This window comes from Ranitomeya imitator, chromosome 1 (assembly GCF_032444005.1).
Source record: "Ranitomeya imitator isolate aRanImi1 chromosome 1, aRanImi1.pri, whole genome shotgun sequence".
NCBI lineage: Eukaryota > Metazoa > Chordata > Amphibia > Anura > Dendrobatidae > Ranitomeya > Ranitomeya imitator.
In genome coordinates, this window is record NC_091282.1 from 273529055 (window position 1) to 273551016 (window position 21962).

General features: G+C 40.7%; 1 protein-coding gene across 1 annotated transcript in view; it reads left to right on the forward strand.

Annotated features, from left to right (window-relative positions):
- The window catches only part of ADGRD1 (adhesion G protein-coupled receptor D1), a 1443566-nt gene that overhangs the window by 248888 nt on the left and 1172716 nt on the right, over window positions 1-21962 (forward strand). The window contains exon 13 of the mRNA XM_069756056.1: window positions 16355-16496. Within this exon, the coding sequence (XP_069612157.1) occupies window positions 16355-16496 (142 nt within the window). The remainder of the gene's footprint in view (window positions 1-16354; window positions 16497-21962) is intronic.

Sequence of the window (21962 nt, forward strand, 5' to 3'; positions counted from 1 at the left end):
CCGCGTACTCGGATAAGACTGGTATAGAACAAGCTCTCTCATTGCCGGTCTGGACAGAGTTCACTGTCTTGGTGAATCGACTGCTTAGTCATTTTTATCTTCGTAAACATCTGCATAAATCAGCGTACTTGTGCCCCATAATAATTTTCACTTTGCGATATTTTTTTCTATTTGGACCTCAGTCATCGGATCATTGATCATGAGTGTGTTGGATCCAGTTCTCATCAGTGTTTGGTTGGTGTCCATTTTTATTATCAGTGTTACGTCAGTGTTAGGTCAGTGTGTCAGTTATTACCATCAGTGTTAGGTCAGTGTGTCAGTTATTACCATCAGTGTTAGGTCAGTGTGTCAGTTATTACCATCAGTGTTAGGTCAGTGTGTCAGTTATTACCATCAGTGTTAGGTCAGTGTGTCAGTTTTTACCATCAGTGTTAGGTCAGTGTGTCAGTTATTACCATCAGTGTTAGGTCAGTGTGTCAGTTTTTACTATCAGTGTTAGGTCAGTGTGTCTGTTTTTACCATCAGTGTTAGGTCAGTGTGTCAGTTTTTACCATCAGTGTTAGGTCAGTGTGTCAGTTTTTACCATCAGTGTTAGGTCAGTGTGTCAGTTATTACCATCAGTGTTAGGTCAGTGTGTCAGTTATTACCATCAGTGTTAGGTCAGTGTGTCAGTTATTACCATCAGTGTTAGGTCAGTGTGTCAGTTATTACCATCAGTGTTAGGTCAGTGTGTCAGCTATTACCATCAGTGTTAGGTCAGTGTGTCCGTTTTTACCATCAGTGTTAGGTCAGTGTGTCAGCTATTACCATCAGTGTTAGGTCAGTGTGTCAGTTTTTACCATCAGTGTTACTTCAGTGTTTGGTCAGTGTCAGTTTTTATCATCAATGTTTGGTCAGTGTCAAGTTTTACCATCGACATTTCTTTGGTAATTTTCACTGATGAAAAGAAAAATGCAAATGCTCTTCTATACATTTCAACTTTAATCACGGAGAGAATATGGACTGAATACTGATGCCGTACATTTGTTGTCCATGATTTTCACAGACCCATAGATTCGTACTGTGACCCAGATCAACACCTAACAATTCTCTGTGATTTGGGCAGATGACTAAATCGGCAAAGAATAGAAATGGACTCGTGACTGAGCAGACACATATACCGGTCCATGTTTTATCTATCATAAGCACAGATAAAACACGTACATGACTCGTGAATGTCTGAATGAGGCCTTAAAGAAAGAATTTTGAATTGAACACACTTTTTTTTACTAGACATCCAGTTTCTTTCTGTGCAAATTTAGAACAATTTATGGGAATGTGCTTATGATAAAATCCCTCCACTTACGATAAAATCACAGTGTCCATGATACAACGCCAGTATCTTATCAACAGAAGTGGCAAAGTAGCTGCAAAAAAAAAAGTCTAACATGAAATTACCTTCTAACAATGGTTGGAAATAGAAGCATTGTCAATGCCCGTCTTCTTCTTCTCTCTGGAATACTGGAATATAAGACTGGAAATCCTTTTTTCTGCATTTGCTCATTTTCTCCAAATTATCGTTTTTTGACACTTTTACAACCACGAGACATGGGTGTTTTTTTCTGCTGTGACAATGTGGTAGATAAGCTTTTCTTGTCATGGATTGCAGCCTTATACTGCTTTATAAAGTGATGTTTGCCACTATATTTCACCAGGACGGCTTCCTCTTCTTAATATACAGTATAATCCAGCTTTCTGCACCTTGTAAGAGATCTAACCTATTCATACCATTCTTCAATGCGGGAACACTAACTTTACTACGTGGGGAATCCATAATTTGTTTTTCAGACACTTCAATTACTTGCTTATCATTATTTCATTTTCGGAGGGCTGTTCAGCATTCTCCTCCATGTTCCCTCGTGGATGTGTGTTTATATACATGCTTAGTGACAAATATATATCACAGAGCAGCGGCTTTGCTTGTTTGCATTTGGTTCCCTGCTGATGAGATTGCAGATCTGAGAGATCACGCTTTACTGCCTTTAGTGGGCATATGACAGATCCAGACACCAAAAATGGAATCATTGTATGAACCGGCTTTGAGCTATAAAAAGCAATTCATCATCCATCTTATCAAAGGAAACGCAGAAATATCCCATTCCCAGCCATAGAAAATGTATTAGCAACGGGCCAACGCTAGTTATGATTATTATATTCATGCGCTGTTACAAGTGGAAACCTTGCGCTGTGCTAATACTTTATAATTGAAGCACCTGCAGCGAAGCAGCTCTTAGAGAGTAGGGTCACACCGGAACTAGCGTGGCGCGGACCACAAAAACAGAAAAAAAATCACCACAACTAGTCTGGGTCACAGTCATATATTACGGTAATTTGTTTTGCTTCTGAATAGTTGAGGTTTTAACACACGAACTGCCTTGTTCTCTCAAAATACTTTTTATTCAGAAACCTCCTTTGCAGATTTAAGTAGTATATTTCATTAATGTTTTAAAACCAAAATCAGAATTAGATGCTTGTTTTGATACTAATACCCAATATTTATTTATTCATTTATTATGCTTTGCTTACATAGCACTATCTTATTCCGCAGCACTTTACAGACATTATCGGCACTGTCACCATTAGGGCTTACAATCTACATTCCCTATCAGTATGTCTTTGGCGTGTGGGAGGAAACCGGAGAACCTGGAGGAAACCCACGCAAAAACGGGGAGAACATACAAACTCCTTACATTTGTTGTCCTTGGTGGGATCTGAACCCAGGATCCCACTGCTGCAAGGCTGCAGTGCCCACATGCTGGCCTAAATACAACCATGTGTGAATACGGCCTTTGCTCTCTTCTGAGCTATTTATCTTTACTTTTAGGGCTTGTTCAGATGAGCAGATAATACGGATGTGTGTTTTTCAAGTGACGGATAAATCACCACTTTTTAGGCCGGAGTCACACTAGACCGTAATACGGACGAGTGCTATGCGATAAAAAAAAATCGCGTAGCACTCAGACCAATGTTAACCCATTACTTGCCAAATTAACAATTTTCATTTTTTTTTTAAATTACAGATTTTTAATGAATTGGGTCCTAATGAGTCAGAAACATAATTTGCAAAATTTTTACAAGTACGGATTTTTCAGAAAAGGGCGTCCCAATATTCAATTAAAAATGACAATTACATGATTTCCTATTTTGAAAACATTCATTTTACAAACACAACACAAAAAATTGGACCTAATTATAAAAATTAAAAAATCTTAGTTGCTAGAAGCTAAAGATTAGGCGTTCCAAAAAAAGGACATTGGTAGATAATGGGTTAATCTATGGGGCAGCTCCTATCATCCGTTGTTTTCTCGGCCGTATTATACGTGCGAGGGAAATCGCAGCATGCTGCGATTTTCACCGTATATCGGGCGAGAAACACCAATGAAAGTGCGAGAAAAACTATTAGTGTGACTTGACTTGTACAGTAAAATCACACTGACAGGTTAGATTAGATAAAATAAATGTCTACACATAGTATAGGTAGATATATAAATATACAGTGGGGCAAAAAAGTATTTAGTCAGTCAGCAATAGTGCAAGTTCCACCACTTAAAAAGATGAGAGGCGTCTGTAATTTACATCATAGGTAGACCTCATCTATGGGAGACAAACTGAGAAAAAAAAATCCAGAAAATCACATTGTCTGTTTTTTTAACATTTTATTTGCATATTATGGTGGAAAATAAGTATTTGGTCAGAAACAAACAATCAAGATTTCTGGCTCTCACAGACCTGTAACTTCTTCTTTAAGAGTCTCCTCTTTCCTCCACTCATTACCTGTAGTAATGGCACCTGTTTAAACTTGTTATCAGTATAAAAAGACACCTGTGCACACCCTCAAACAGTCTGACTCCAAACTCCACTATGGTGAAGACCAAAGAGCTGTCAAAGGACACCAGAAACAAAATTGTAGCCCTGCACCAGGCTGGGAAGACTGAATCTGCAATAGCCAACCAGCTTGGAGTGAAGAAATCAACAGTGGGAGCAATAATTAGAAAATGGAAGACATACAAGACCACTGATAATCTCCCTCGATCTGGGGCTCCACGCAAAATCCCACCCCGCGGGGTCAGAATGATCACAAGAACGGTGAGCAAAAATCCCAGAACCACGCGGGGGGACCTAGTGAATGAACTGCAGAGAGCTGGGACCAATGTAACAAGGCCTACCATAAGTAACACACTACGCCACCATGGACTCAGATCCTGCAGTGCCAGACGTGTCCCACTGCTTAAGCCAGTACATGTCCGGGGCCGTCTGAAGTTTGCTAGAGAGCATTTGGATGATCCAGAGGAGTTTTGGGAGAATGTCCTATGGTCTGATGAAACCAAACTGGAACTGTTTGGTAGAAACACAACTTGTCGTGTTTGGAGGAAAAAGAATACTGAGTTGCATCCATCAAACACCATACCTACTGTAAAGCATGGTGGTGGAAACATCATGATTTGGGGCTGTTTCTCTGCAAAGGGGCCAGGACGACTGATCCGGGTACATGAAAGAATGAATGGGGCCATGTGTCGTGAGATTTTGAGTGCAAACCTCCTTCCTTCAGCAAGGGCATTGAAGATGAAACGTCGCTGGGTCTTTCAACATGACAATGATCCAAAGCACACCGCCAGGGCAACGAAGGAGTGGCTTCGTAAGAAGCATTTCAAGGTCCTGGAGTGGCCTAGCCAGTCTCCAGATCTCAACCCTATAGAAAACCTTTGGAGGGAGTTGAAAGTCCGTATTGCCAAGCGAAAAGCCAAAAACATCACTGCTCTAGAGAAGATCTGCATGGAGGAATGGGCCAACATACCAACAACAGTGTGTGGCAACCTTGTGAAGACTTACAGAAAACGTTTGACCTCTGTCATTGCCAACAAAGGATATATTAAAAAGTATTGAGATGAAATTTTGTTTCTGACCAAATACTTATTTTCCACCATAATATGCAAATAAAATGTTAAAAAAACAGACAATGTGATTTTCTGGATTATTTTTTCTCAGTTTGTCTCCAATAGTTGAGGTCTACCTATGATGTAAATTACAGACGCCTCTCATCTTTTTAAGTGGTGGAACTTGCACTATTGCTGACTGACTAAATACTTTTTTGCCCCACTGTATATGTCATTGACACACACACATATATATATATATATATATATATATATTTATATATATATATATTTAATACAGAGCTAGATAGCAGAAAAGCCGGTAATTCAATTGTTGGCATTTGCTAAATCATTACTGAACCCGACAGGATATGAAACATGGTTAACATAAAGTAAACCATTTCATATCCGTTAGATTTTTATATATCCCTCCCTAATAATGTTAGTAGTGTGTGTGTGTAACATTTGGGAGCTGTAGGTGTTAAATTAAAGGGTTAATTCACAGAAAAAACTGAAGTGGGCTCCTGCACAATTTTCTCTGCCAGAGAGGGAAAGTCAGTGACTGAGGGCAGATATTAATAGCCTAGTGAGGGACAATGGTTACTGCCCCCCCCCTGGCTAAAAACAACTGCCCCCAGTACCCAAGAAAAGGCGCATCTGTAAGATGCGCCTATTCCGGCACTTAGCCTCTCTTTTCCCACTGCCCTGTGGCATTGGCACATGGGGTAATAAGGGGTTAATGTCACCTTGCTATTGTAAGGTGACATTAAGCCTGGTTAATAATTGAGAGGTGTCAATAAGACACCTATCCATTATTAATCCAATATTAGAAAAGGGTTAAAAATACATATATACTTTAAGAATAAAATCTTTTAATGAAAGAAAGAAACACACAGGTTTTACCATCTTTGTTGTACGCTCAATCCAAAGCAAAGCCCTCATTCTTCTGAAAAAAAAAAGCAAAATAAAAAAGCAACAATATCCCATACCTGTCCACCGTACAGTCATGTCCCACGCAGCAATCCATCTCAAAGGGTTAAATACATTTACAACCGGGAGTGCTGCTAATGCGGCCACTCCAGGCTGTAAAAGACTGGGGAATGAATGAAAAGCAGGGAACGGAGCTCCGCCTCCTGGCTGCATGAACTCATATGAACTGTAGCGTGGGAAAGTTTCTGGGGGGATAAACTGAGGGGCTGTGCAGGTGGAGGAATAAATTGAAAGGCTGTGTAGAGGGGGGAATAAGATGAGGGGTTGTTCAGTGGGGTTACATACAGAGTTGTAGATATTGTTTACAGTAAACAAATTTACAATGACAGACTGGTACAGAGGGGAGATGACCCTGTCCTTGCGGACTTACATTCTACGGGATAATGGGGAACAGACAGAAGGTCGGGGGTGCAGCAGCTCTGGTGTTGGTGAGGCGGCAGCTCGGAGGGTGGTGAGGCAGCAGAATGGTTTTTGCAGGCTGTAGGATTTCCTGAAGAGATGAGTTTTCAGGTTCCGTCTGAAGGATCCGAGGGTGGTGGATAATCTGACGTGTTGAGGCATGGAATTCCAGAGGATGGGGGATATTCGGGAGAAATATTGGAGGCGGTTGTGTGAGGAACAAATAAGTGTGGTGGAGAATAGGAGGTCTTACGAGGATCAAAGATTGCATAAGGGAAGATATTGGAGATTAGTTCAGAGATATAGGGAGGGGACTGGTTGTGGATGGCTTTGTAGATGAGTGTTAGTTTGAACTGTATTCGTTGGGGAATTGGGAGCCAGTGGAGGGATTTGCAGAGGGGAGAAACAGGGGAGAGAGGTGGATTAGGCGGGCAGCAGAGTTGAGGACAGACTGGAGTGGTGCAAGAGAGTTAGCGGGGAGGCCACAGAGGAGGGTGTTGCAGTAGTCGAGGCGGGAGATGATGAGGGCATACACAAGAGTTTTAGTAGATTGAAAGCTGAGGAAGGGACGGATTCTGGCAATATTTTTGAGTTGGAGGTGACATGAGGTGACAAGAGTTTGGACGTGCAGTTTGAAGGACAGGGCAGAGTCGAGAGTTACTCCGAGGCAGAGGATTACAGGTGCGGGAGAGAGCATGATGCCGTGTATCATAATAGATAAATCGGGTAGGGGAGATATGCGAGGTGGAGGAAAGATGATGAGTTCGGTTTTGTCTACATTGAGTTTTAGGAAGCGAGAGGTGAAAAAGGAGGATATGGCTGATAGACACTATGGGATTCTGGACAGCAGGGAGGTGACATCTGGGCCAGAGAGGTAGATCTGAGTGTCATCCGCATAGAGGTTCAATTACTCTTGTTCTGGTCAAATATTCATGTACTTACAGTCATGGCCAAAAGTATTCACACCCCTGCAATTCTGTCAGATAATACTCAGTTTCTTCCTGAAAATTATTGCAATCACAAATTCTTTGGTATTATTATCTTCATTTAATTTGTCTTAAATGAAAAAAACACAAAAAGAATTGTCCTAAAGCCAAATTGGATATAATTCCACACCAAACATAAAAAAGGGGGTGGACAAAGGTATTGGCACCCTTTGAAAAATCATGTGATCCTTCTCTAATTTGTGTAATTAACAGCACCTGTAACTTACCTGTGGCACCTAACAGGTGTTGGCAATAACTAAATCACACTTGCAGCCAGTTGACATGGATTAAAGTTGACTCAACCTCTGTCCTGTGTCCTTGTGTGTACCACATTGAGCATGGAGAAAAGAAAGAAGACCAAAGAACTGTCTGAGGACTTGAGAAACCAAATTGTGAGGAAGCATGAGCAATCTCAATGCTACAAGTCCATCTCCAAAGACCTGAATGTTCCTGTGTCTACCGTGCGCAGTGTCATCAAGAAGTGTAAAGCCCATGGCACTGTGGCTAACCTCCCTAGATGTGGACGGAAAAGAAAAATTGACAAGAGATTTCAATGCAAGATTGTGCGGATGTTGGATAAAGAACCTCGACTAACATCCAAACAAGTTCAAGCTGCCCTGCAGTCCGAGGGTACAACAGTGTCAACCCGTACTATCCGTCGGCATCTGAATGAAAAGGGACTGTATGGTAGGAGAACCAGGATGACCCCACTTCTTACACCGAGACATAAAAAAGCCAGGCTGGAGTTTGCCAAAACTTACCTGAAAAAGCCTAAAACGTTTTGGAAGAATGTTCTCTGGTCAGATGAGACAAAAGTAGAGCTTTTTGGGCAAAGGCATCAACATAGAGTTTACAGGAGAAAAAAGAGGCATTCAAAGAAAAGAACACGGTCGCTACAGTCGAACATGGCAGAGGTTCCCTGATGTTTTGGGGTTGCTTTGCTGCCTCTGGCACTGGAATGCGTGACCGTGTGCATGGCATTATGAAGTCTGAAGACTACCAACAAATGTTTCAGCATAATGCAGGGCCCATTGTGAGAAAGCAGGGTCTCCCTCAGAGGTCATGGGTCTTCCAGCAGGACAATGACCCAAAACACACTTCAAAAAGCACTAGAAAATGGTTTGAGAGAAATCACTGGAGACTTCTAAGGTGGTCAGCAATGAGTCCAGACCTGAATCCCATAGAACACCTGTGGAGAGATCTAAAAATGGCAGTTTGGAGAAGGCACCCTTCAAATATCAGGGACCTGGAGCAGTTTGCCAAAGAAGAATGGTCTAAAATTCCAGCAGAGCATTGTAAGAAACTCATTGATGGTTACCGGAAGTGGTTGGTCGCAGTTATTTTGGCTAAAGGTTGTGAACCAAGTATTAGGCTGAGGGTGCCAATACTTTTGTCTGGCCCATTTTTGGAGTTTTGTGTGAAATGATCAATGTTTTGCTTTTTGCTTCATTCTCTTTTGTGTTTTTTCATTTAAGACAAATTAAATGAAGATAATAATACCAAAGAATTTGTGTTTGCGATCATTTTCAGGAAGAAATTGAGTATTATCTGACAGAATTGCAGGGGTGTGAATACTTTTGGCCATGACTGTATGGTGGTTCTGGTGATGTATTCATGTACTGAAGGAAGTTCTGGTGACGCATTAACTTACTGATGGTGGTTCTGGAGACAGTCAAGTACTGATGGAGGGTCTGTTGATGTATTCATGTACTGATGGTGAATATAATGAATGATGCATTCATGTACTCATGGTTGTTCTGGTGATGAAGTCATGTACTCATGGTGATCCTGGTGACATTCATGTATTAACTACCATTGGATGTACTATTCCGTTCATGTGGGGTGGGCCCTACTTCCCAAGGACAGAATAGTACGTCCAGAGCGATCAGCTGCGCTCACGGGGGGAGCGCGGCCGATCGCAGCCGGGAGTCAGCTGACTATCGTAGCTGACATCCAGCACTATGTGCCAGGAGTGGTCATGGACCGCCCCCGGCACATTACCCCCCGGCACACTGTGATCAAACATGATCCAAAATGGCCACGGGGCTGCATTCGGGGCCTGCAGGGAGGTGGCTTCACAGAGCCTGCTCAGAGCAGGCGCTGGGAAGCCTCCCTGCTGTGCATTTCAGATTGCTGATCTGACACAGTGCACAGCAAAGTGTCAGCTCAGCGATCTGTCACTTTACTGTGATGTTCCCCCTTGGGGCAAAGTAAAAAAGTTAAAAAAAAAAATTACATGTGTGAAAAGAAAAAAATTCCTAAATAAATAATAATTAAAAAAATTTGTTCCAATAAATACATTCCTTTATCTAAATAATAATAAAAAAACAATAAAAGTACACATATTTAGTATCGCCACGTCCGTAGCGACCCGACCTATAAAACTGTCCCACTAGTTAACCCCTTCAGTGAACACCGTTAAAAAAAAAAAAACAAGGCAAAAAACAACGCTTTATTATCATACCGCCTAACAAAAAGTGGAATAACACGCGATCAAAAAGACAGATAGAAATAACCATGGTACCGCTGAAAACGTAATCTTGTCCCGCAAAAAAAAGCCACAATACAGCATCATCAGTGAAAAAAGAAAAAAGTTATAGTCCTCAGAATAAAGCGATGCAAAAATAATTATTTTTTCTATAAACTAGTTTTTATCTTATAAAAGCGCCAAAACATAAAAAAAATACAAATGAGATATCGCTGTAATCGTACTGACCCAAAGAATAAAACTGCTTTATCCATTTTACAAAACGCGGAACGGTATAGACGCCCCCCCAAAAGAAATTCATGAATAGCTGGTTTTTGGTCATTCTGCCTCACAAAAATCGGAGTAAAAAGCGATCAAAAAATGTCACGTGCCCGAAAATGTTACCAATAAAAATGTCAAGTCGTCCCACAAAAAACAAGGCCTCATATGACTCTGTAGACCAAAATATGGAAAAATTATAGCTCTCAAAATGTGGTAACGCAAAAAATATTTTTTGCAATAAAAAGCGTCTTTTAGTGTGTGACAGATACCAATCCTAAAAATCCGCTAAAAAACCCGCTATAAATAGTAAATCAAACCCCCCTTCATCAATCCCTTGGTTAGGGAAAAATTAAAACATTAAAAAAAAAGGATTTATTTCCATTTTCCCGTTGGGGTTAGGGCTAGGGTTAGGGTTTGGGATAGGGTTAGGGCTACCGTTAGGGTTGGGGCTACAGTTAGGGTTAGGGTTGGGGCTAAAGTTAGGGTTAGGGTTTGGATTGCATTTACGGTTGGGAATAGGGTTGGGATTAGGGTTAGGGGTATGTCAGGGTTAGGGGTGTGGTTAGAGTTACCATTGAGATTAGGGTTAGGGGTGTGTTTGGATTAGGGTTTTAGTTATAATTGGGGGGTTTCCACTGTTTAGGCACATCAAGGGCTCTCCAAACGCGACATGGCGTCCGATCTCAATTCCAGCCAATTCTGCGTTGAAAAAGTAAAACAGTGCTCCTTCCCTTCTGAGCTCTCCCATGCGCCCAAACAGGGGTTTACCCCAACATATGCGGTATCAGCATACTCAGTACACATTGGACAACAACTTTTGGGGTCCAATTTCTCCTGTTACCCTTGGGAAAATACAAAACTGGGGGATTAAAAATAATTTTTGTGGAAAAAAAAGATTTTTTATTTTCACGGCTCTGCGTTATAAACTGTAGTGAAACACTTGGGGGTTCAAAGTTCTCACAACACATCTAGATAAGTTTCATGGGGGGTATAGTTTCCAATATGGAGTCACTTGTGGGGGGTTCAATTTCAACTGCTACCCTTGAAAAAATGCAAAACTGGGGGCTAAAAAATAATTTTTTGGGGAAAATCTTTTATTTTATTTTCACGGCTCTGCATTATAAACTGTAGTGAAACACTTGGGGGTTCAAAGCTCTCACAACACATCTAGATGAGTTCCTTTGGGGGTCTACTTTCCAAAATGGTGTCACTTGTGGGGGGTTTCAATGTTTAGGCACATCAGGGGCTCTCAAAACGCAACAAGGCGTCCCATCTCAATTCCAGTCAATTTTGCATTGAAAAGTCAAATGGCGCTCCTTCTCTTTCGAGCTCTGCCATGCGCCCAAACAGTGGTTTACCCCCACATATAGGGTATCAGCGTACTCAGGACAAATTGTACAACAACTTTTGGCATCCAATTTCTTCTCTTACTCTTGGGAAAATAAAAAATTGGGGGCGAAAGATATTTTTTGTGAAAAAATATGATTTTTTTATTTTTACGGCTCTGATTATAAACTTCTGTAAATCACTTAATGGGTCAAAGTGCTCACCACACATCTAGATAAGTTCCTTAGGGGGTATACTTTCCAAAATGGTGTCACTTGTGGGGGGTTTCAATGTTTTGGCACATCAAGGGCTCTCCAAACGCAACATGGCGTCCCATCTCAATTCCAGTCAATTTTGCATTGAAAAGTCAAATGGCGCTCCTTCCCTTCCGAGCTCTGCCGTGCGCCTAAACAGTGGTCTACCCCCACATATGGGATATCGGCGTACTCAGGATAAATTGTACAACAACTCTTGGTGTCCATTTTCTCCTGATACCCTTGGTAAAGTAAAACAAATTGGAGCTGAAGTACATATTTTGTGAAAAAAGTTAAATTTCATTTTTGTTTAAATATTCCAAAAATTCCTGTGAAACACCTGAATGGTTAATAAACTTCTTGAATGTGGTTTTGAGCACCTTGTGGGGTGCAGTTTTTAGAATTATGTAACACTTTGTTATTTTCTATCATATAGACCCCTAAAAATTACTTCAAATGAGATGTGGTCCCTAAAAAAAAATGGTGTTGCAAAAATGAGAAATTGCTGGTCAACTTTTAACCCTTATAACTCCCTAACAAAAAAAAATTTGGTTCCAAGATTGTGCTGATGTAAAGTAGACATGTGGAAAATGTTACTTATTAAGTATTTTGTGTGACATATCTCTGTGATTTAGTTGCATAAAAATTTAAAGTTGGAAAATTGCAAAATTTTCAAAATTTTCGCCAAATTTCCATTTTTTTCACAAATTTTTGCAGGTAATATTAAAGAAATTTTGCCACTATCATGAAGTACAATATGTCATGAGAAAACATTGTCAGAATCACCGGGATCTGTTGAAGCGTTCCAGAGTTATAACCTCATAAAAGGACAGTGGTCAGAATTGTAAAAATTGGCCCGGTCATTAACGTGCAAACCACCCTTGAGGGTAAAGGGGTTAATGGTGTTTCTGGTGATGTATTTATTTACTAATGATGTTTCATATTCATGTACTTTTGATAGCTCTGGTGCTCTAATTATGTACTGATGATAATTTTAGCTTCATATTTATGTACTGATGATGCTTCTGTTGCTGAATATATCACCAAAATCATCATCACTGCATGAATACAGCACCAGAACAACCATCACTACATGAATTTGTCACCAGAACTGGAATACACCACCAGAGACTCCCTTTATTTATAATGGGAGTCCGTTTATTTTCCATTAGGGTATTTGTCAAATGCTGGACACCTTAATAAAAACCAAATGGCCCTGAATATAGAAACGCTTTATTAGTTTCCATAAATAGCCTTGGGTCCTACATTTAAAATATTGGACAACATGGATGACTATAGCTATTTTTCCACAATATTTTGTTAATGGTCTACAAAAAATTATTGATTTTGTATTTAACTTTGAAATTGCACTCCCTGTGAAGTCACATCCCTAAAGTACATAATCTGTTTTTTACTTTTGATAACATTTTTTGTGAGAAAGGTAACAATTCTAGTGGAAGTGGTCATAAGAGTGTACTACCTAACCCATCAAAGGGAAAGAGGGATGTGCATTAGGGGTCCTGTTACCTTAAGGTACCTTCACACATAACGATATTGTTAACGATATCGTTGCTTTTTGTGACGTAGCAACGATATCGTTAATAAAATCGTTATGTGTGACAGCGACCAACGATCAGGCCCCTGCTGGGAGATCGTTGGTCGCTGAAGAAAGTCCAGAACTTTATTTCGTCGCTGGACTCCCTGCTGACATCGCTGGATCGGCGTGTGTGACACCGATCCAGCGATGGCTTCACTGGTAACCAGGGTAAACATCGGGTAACTAAGCGCAGGGCCGCGCTTAGTAACCCGATGTTTACCTTGGTTACCATCCTAAAAGTAAAAAAAACAAACAGTACATACTTATCTAACGCTGTCTGTCCCCTGGCGCTGTGCTCTGCACTCCTCCTGTACTGGCTGTGAGCGTCGGTCAGCCGGAAAGCAGAGCGGTGACGTCACCGCTCTGCTTTCCGGCCGCTGTGCTCACACAGACAGTACAGGAGGAGTGCAGAGCACAGCGCTGGGGGATAGACAGCGTTAGGTAAGTATGTAGTGTTTGTTTTTTTTACTTTTAGGATGGTAACCAGGGTAAACATCGGGTTACTAAGCGCGGCCCTGCGCTTAGTTACCCGATGTTTACCCTGGTTACCGGCATCGTTGGTCGCTGGAGAGCTGTCTGTGTGACAGCTCTCCAGCGACCAAACAGCGACGCTGCAGCGATCCGGATCGTTGTCGGTATCGCTGCAGCGTCGCTTAATGTGAAGGGGCCTTTAGTCCCTGAGACATTCTTTGCTTTGCGGTGGGGCACCATTAACTTCATCTGCCTAGGGCACCAAAGTTCTTTGTTCACGCCCTGGCTTCGTGTATTGTATTTTTTTTTCTTTTAATACGAGTGTATGATGAACATAAGCATATACTGCAATTGTCTGGCTATGCACATGTGAATATAACCTTGAATAAGTTATGATTTGAGCTTGTGTCAATGCAAATCTGGGAAAAACACTTGCTGTCATGACTACGAGATTTAATAATGTTTAAATCAATTGATACAAGTTTTCATTTAGCAGATTTATATACTTTCATGGAGTAGAAATAAAAAAAAACAATTATCTTCTGTCTACTTCAAAGCCAGGACCTGCAAAGTGAAGTTTTACTATATCTCTGTACAATTTGACTGAGAATTTATATACTTGCATCTTAACATTTTGGTACTTTCTATTGTAGTTATTTAGTTGGTTTTGGTTGTTTATATGTTAACTAGATTGTGGCCCGATTCTAACGCATCGGGTATTCTAGAATATGCATGTGCCCGTAGTATATGGACAATGATGATTCCAGAATTCGCGGCAGATTGTGCCCGTCGCTGATTGGTCGAGGCAACCTTTATGACATCATCGTCGCCATGGCAACCATTATGACATCTACGTCGATACTGTGTGGCCTCGACCAATCAGACGCGTCCTTTATGACATCATCGTCGCTGTGCCCATCGCCTGGCGGCCTCGATCAATCAGAGACGCGGGATTTCCAGGACAGACAGACAGACAGACAGACAGACAGAAAGACAGACAGACAGACAGAAAAACCCTTAAACAATTATATATATAGATGGCAGAATGCTGTATATATTAAACTATGTGAGTACAAAGTATTAAAAATGAAAGGTGTCAGGTGATGCAAACTACCCAAAGTGAGCAGATTAAATCGGGGACAGATTCCCTAAATCGGGAAGACCTAGAGGACTAGTCACTGGGGCTGGTCCACAATGAATTATCAATGCCTGTAGTTTGGAATAACCTGACAAGCTCACTTTAAACATTTTATTTGTTTCCACCCATTACTGCAATTAGGTTTTCAGTGGAGACCATTTTTGGCACAGTAGTGTTATAATTAAAGAGTACCTGTCATTTGCGCAAAAAAATTGAGTTAGCTTGTTTGCAGACCAACTTGTCCTTTCTTCAGTCTTCTCAAGGGGTGTGCACTTTCCCCCCTCTCTCCAAGATGCTGGCAATCATAGCAGCATCTGGGATTGAAAGACTGCTAGATCCGCTGCCAAAATGCGATGGACAGTATCTGGAAGAGAGGGGTGAAAGAGGACATCCCACAAGAAGACTGTGAAGAAACAGCCAGTTGGTTTGCAAGCAGAGACTTCACTTGTGAAGAATGAAATGTTAGTATGTTTGCAATGAAGCGACACCGCACAAAGAGTAAAAAGTGGCAGATTTGGGGGAGTTCAGGGAATTTTACAAGATATTTAACTCAGTTTTTTTTAACAAGTGACGGGTCCTCTCATAAAGAACCTGTCAGCAGGATATTTGACCCATAAAGACAAAAGTGTGAAGTCCCTTTAATGCTTATTAAATTCATACCTTTCTTGTAGTCTTTTTTTGGTGTATTTTTGAGGAATACATCCTTGAAGTTTTAATCACAAGGACAGTGGGGTGAGCGCTGCACTTCTAGCTCTGCTGTGCTCTCTCACTTTTCCACATCCACTGAGGGCCTTTGTGTGATAGCTCACTTTTTTTCTGAGAGAAGAGTGACCTGGAAGCCGGCGATGGGTGGGGAAACAGGAGAGAGCACAACAGAGCTACAAGTGCAGTGACCGCCCGACTGAACTTCTGATTAAAACTAAAACAGATTTCTCAAAAACGCTCCAACGAAATAATACAATAAAGGTAATAGGCTTTACACTCATGTCTTTAGTTAGGGGTCGAATATCCTGCTCACAGGTCCTCTTTTTAAGCTCAGTTTCTGCTGATATTGTTGCTTCAGCTTAAAACACGGTGTTTAAAGGAGTTCGAAAAATTCTAGCAGACACCTTTGAGTTTAATGGAGTCTATTAAGATTCTGTTATTTTTTTTCTGGCAAATGTAGCCCTGCAGACTGTGTTATACACTACTACTATTACCCATCTTTGCTCTTTGAATCGGGTATTAGAAGTTAGATTAAATAGATGCATGGATATGTTAAAATTGTCAATAATAGGGGGCACTTTTCCACTTTTGGACCATTGAGAGCTATTTGACCTGGAAGCCCAATCTGTACATACTCCGTGCACCACACCCAAACCACATACTATTGACCCTGGAAGTCTCCTGGGATACGTACCTTTAACTCATGAGTAGTGAGCTGTTGACACTTTTCGATTTTTTGTATATATCTGTCCAAATTGCTCCAGTGTGCATTTGCTGTATGGATTTCTTTCAAGAACCTAGAATAACTGTTTTTTTCTTCTTAAAGAATTTCAGGGGCAAATCAGTTTAAGGATCACATGATTTCAGCAGCCAGTTACCTCATCTCCTTGAAGGTGGAGCCACCTCCATACCTGTGTCCAAACTTATCTGGCTCACCTCTTATTACAATCCAGCTCACGCACATCCTGGTAAGTCATGAATTAATCATCAAGTTAAAGAAAAATATCATGTAATGGCTTATATTTGGTCAGTCTTTACTGCAATGTTGGAAGTTGTAGTTTTGTAACAACTGAAGAGTCACATGTTGGACGTTATCAGCTGTAACCTAAAGTAAATGACCATATCTTGCGTGTATGGTAGGGTTAAAAAATTGGAATTTCTCATTAAGGATTTAATAAGTTTGGGGAAGGGCTGTGAAATAACATTCTGTTTATGTTGGGTGAGGTTCAGGCTTGAAGTTTCAGTTTCGAGTAATCCAACATCTACACTTCTACACTGGTTATAGAAATTCCAGATTTTTTGTTTGAGGAAATGTTTATGATTTATGATGATTCCTAATGTAATCCCCATACTCCAGAGAAAGCCAATAATCTATTCATTACTCCTCACCAACTAAATTTAGAACTCATTACAAATAGGAATAAGAAATAAACATGAATATTTTTTCCAGTTGAATAATCCTTATCCTTAGGTTGCTCAAGATGAAAGTCATGCAGCAAACGCTGTAACACAAGAGTTTTATTGTATGACTAGCTGAAGAGCCCGGCGTTGCCTGGGCATAGTAAATATCTGTTTTTAGTTATAGCACCTCACGTCTCTTATTTTCCCATCACGCCTCTCATTTTCCCAATCACATCTTTCATTTTCCCCCTCACATCTCTCATTTTCTCCCTCACACCTCTCATTTTCTCCCTCACTCCTCTCATTCCCCCCTAACACTTGTCATTTCAACATCACATCTGTCATTTTCTGATCACTCCACTATTTTTCCTCACTCCTCTCATTTTCCACTCACACCTTTTCATTTTCACCTCACACCTCTCATTTTCACCTCATCACCTCAGTATATACATGATTGTCATCTCCCTTATATATAGTATACATCTGTATGTCATCTCCTGTATATAGTATATACCTGTATGTCATCTCCCCTGTATATAGTATATACCTGCTGTGTGTCATCTGCCCTATATATAGTATATACCTGAATGTCATCTCCTTCTATATATAGTATATACCTGTATGTCATCTCCTCCTGTATATAGTATATACCTGTGTGTCATCTCCCCTGTATATAGTATATATCTGTGTGTCATCTCCTCCTGTATATAGTATATACCTGCATGTCATCTTCTATATATAGCATATACCTGTATGTCATCTCCTCCTGTATATAGTATATACCTGTAGGTCATCTGCTCCTGTATATAGTATATACCTGTGTGTCATCTCCTCCTGTATATAGTATATACCTGTATGTCATCTCCTCCTGTATATATGTACCTGTATGTCATCTCCTCCTCTATATAGTATATACCTGTGTGTCATCTCTCCTGTAGATAGTATATATCTGTGTGTCATCTCCCCTGTATATAGTATATACCTGTGTGTCATCTCCTCTTGTATTAGACCTTGTTAACACGTTATTTGCTCAGTATTTTTACCTCAGTATTTGTAAGCTAAATTGGCAGCCTGATAAATCCCCAGCCAACAGGAAGCCCTCCCCCTGGCAGTATATATTAGCTCACGCATACACATAATAGACAGGTCATGTGACTGACAGCTGCTGTAATTCCTATATGGTACATTTGTTGATCTTGTAGTTTGTCTGCTTATTAATGAGATTTTTATTTTTGAAGGATAATACCAGACTCTTGTGTGTTTTAGGGTGAGTTTCATATGTCAAGTTGTGTGTTGAGTTGCGTGTGGCGACATGCATGTAGTGACTTTTGTGAGATGAGTTTTGTGTGGCGATATGCGTGTAGCAACTTTTTGTGTGTCGAGTTGCATGTGACAGGTTAGTCTAGCAAGTTGTGTGCAGCAAGTTTTGCACATGGCGAGTTTTGTGCATGGCGAGTTTTGTGCATGGCGAGTTTTATGTGTGGTGCCTTTTGAGTATGTGCAAGTTTTGTGTGAGGCAACTTTTGCATGTGTTGCAACTTTTGTGCATGTGGCAATTTTTCCGCGTGTGCAAGTTTTGCGTGTGGCGAGTTTTCCATGAGGTGAGTTTTGCTCTTGTGGCGAGTTTTGCGTGAGCCTAGTTTTTGCATGTGGCGAGTTTTGCGGGTGGCGAGTTCTGAGCAGCGACTTTTGTGTTTCGACTTTTATGTGGCAAGGTTGGTGTATGTGTGGTGAAATGTGTGCTGAGGGTGGTATATGTGTTCAAGCACGTGGTAGTGTGTGGCGCATTTGTGTGTGTGTTCATATCCCCGTGTGTGGTGAGTATCCCATGTCGGGGCCCCACCTCGCTCTCACTCTTTAAGTCCCCCTTGTTCACATCTGGCAGCTGTCAATTTGCCTCCAACACTTTTCCTTTCACTTTTCCCCATTATGTAGATAGGGGCAAAATTGTTTGGTGAATTGGAAAGCGCGGGGTTAAAATTTCACATCACAACATAGCCTATGACGCTCTCGGGGTCCAGACATGTGACTGTGCAAAATTTTGTGTCTGTAGCTGCGACGCCTCCAACACTTTTCCTTTCACTTTTCCCCATTATGTAGTTAGGGGCAAAATTGTTTGGTGAATTGGAACGGGCGGGGTTAAAATTTCACCTCACAACATAGCCTATGACGCTCTCGGGTTCCAGACGTGTGACTGTGCAAAATTTTGTGGCTGTAGCTGCGACGGTGCAGATGCCAATCCCGGACATACATACACACACACACACACATACACACATACACACATTCAGCTTTATATATTAGATTGCATTTTACATACGATTAACAATATAAGGCTATCTGTTGATTTCTGTACCATTTTGAGCTGACCAAACATGGTTAGATCTGCACATTTCATAACTGCAAAGTGGAACAAATATTGTTTTATGAAATAGAAGACAGGTAACTCCTAATTGTCACTTGAAGAGATAGTGTGTTCAGCACCAAATCAGTATTTTCTTTTGTGCAATTTAGCAGAGTCACTATTAATCCTCCACTAGGATCCAGTTTAAGGTTGAAGCAAAATAAATCACTGTAATGCTTTGTTATGACATAATTTTCATGGTCACCCGGTAGACTAGAGTTATATTAGTTGTTGGTGTTCGATGTGCTTGCTAAAGTATACAACTTACAGTGCTCCTTGGTGGTAAAGTGGTACTCCACATGATAACAGAAGGAATGTAGGTCTACACAGGACGGTTTATTAGCAACTTTATGCAGAAAGAGGTAACACCTCTGGTCATTATAGCCTTTCAAGAGGCAACGAGATGCAAATTGCCTCTTCTGAGAAAAAGAGGTCTTAAACTCTTTAGCGCCACCTGTTGGAAGTAGCGATCCTACAAGTCACAATCAACCCTTTAACGAGTCGTGCAATATGACTTAGGATAAAAGTCAAATCAATATCTCAATTCTCAGACACAGTGTTTCGAGCTGTTGGCCCTCATCAGTGCGAAGCATGAGAACTAATTTGGCTAGGTGAGAGGCTCTGGACTGGGGTCTAAAGGGTATTGTTTCTCCTTATGGAGAGTGACATACCAGCTCTGACTTGCCAAGGTAAGGAGGCTTATTCGCCGTGCAATGCTCCTCTGGGAAATATAATATGCAAATTGCCTCTTCTGAGAAAAAGAGGACTTCAACTCTATAGCGCCACCTGTTCGAAGAGGCAACAAGCTAAGTTGTTCCAGCAATCTTATTGTTGGCAACTTCTTAGTATAAATGAAGGCAGGCGTCAATGATGAGATGTCAATTGCAACACTCTACACAGCCTGCTGGTAATCTTCTCTGCAATTTTTTACTTAATTTAGCACAGGCTCTATATCACTGACAGTTCAGGTCTAGCAGCTTGTGCCCTTCAGAAGCCTATTCTCACAGTCACTAAGCATTAGTCCCTCACACCCAGGAACCAAAGTCTTCACTATCTACAGTATAACAAGGCCCTCCTTTTCATAGTCAGGCATCACAGTCAGGCATCAGCGGAACCAAGAGAGAGAGAGAAACCGAATAAAGGCCAAAATGGTGCAAAAAAAAAAAAAAGTCACACTTTATTATATCAAGATATTGGTGCACCTAGGGAGTGGGAACAACCAAATCAAAGTGTGTCACATGATCCATAGGTATGTAAAAAACAATAAATACCAAACATAATGAATCCAAGGTATCACAGAAAATGCTTCTAGTTAATAGACGATTATCAGTGTGGATGCAAAATCATCAAATGTCTAAAGATAACATAAAATGAAGCAGCATAGTAAAAGATCCTGGTATTTAAACCATGGGGTAGTATGTTAGTAGATAAAGTGCTATAGTGCATGGAAACCTGGAAGGAAAGAATGCTCCTAGTATAAATAATGTGTAATGTGTAAATTGGTGTATATTTTTGTTACATACCTATGGATAATAATAATAATAATAATCTTTATTTTTTATATAGCGCTAACATATTCTGCAGCACTTTACAGACATTATCATCCCTGTCCCCAATGGGGCTCACAATCTAGATTCCCTATCAGTATGTCTTTGGAATGTGGGAGGAAACCGGAGTACCCGGAGGAAACCCACGCAAGCATGATGCATGTGTATCATTGAATATATTTATGTTCTGAGTTTTCCTAACAATCAGGCATCAGCATGCAGACTCCCTCTGAAGTGAGTATCTCCATGCTCTTGGTGCGCTCACTTTTACTTCGCTGGCAAATGCAGTCTTCACTCAGGAATAACCCTTTCTAATCCCCTGTGCTGTGAAAATCTTTGCACTGTCTCTCTGTTATGGTGGTACTTTTAAGCTGGTGGGCTAATGTCTTTCACCTGCAAAAAAATTGCACTGACTGTAATTCAGAAAGGAGAATTTTACTTTATCCATTGTGGCCCAATTTATATTCTTGATGTTTAGTCATCAGGCATAATGGTCACATGTGGCTGCACATCAGTTTTTAGCCACAATATTTCAGCAATAAGGTATGCTTTGTAGCAGATGCCGTGTTATTGATAAATCATCTTTAATCATTTTATATAAATGACCTCTTCCAGGCTATGGGGAGGATGGTGCCTGGAAGATAACTCTGCGTCCAGAGCTTATTTTACATGAAGGGGGAGTTACCAGTGTGACGTGTAATGGCCGCTTTTTACTCTCCCAATTTCACAGCAGTTATGTGTGAGTATATTTGACACGTCTGCAGGTTCCTCTCAGTTTCAGCTTCCATCTCACAGGCAGACAGGATTGCAATAGTATTACAATACAGCAGAGCTCAGAGAGCTGCAAAAAATGCTTGCAAGAAGACACATTTCATTTCTCCTGTTCCATATTAGTTACATGTCTCACACTGGTACCTTATATTTAAAATAAGCTTTAGAAGCAGTTGTCTTCCAGGAAACATTCTCTCCATAGTCTGAAAGAGGTAATTTATATATAAGAAAAATGTGGATTTCCCCAGAATAAGACATTGGATCCCAGATATCAAGGTATCATTTTATTCAGCTTTCTATGACCTGCATGT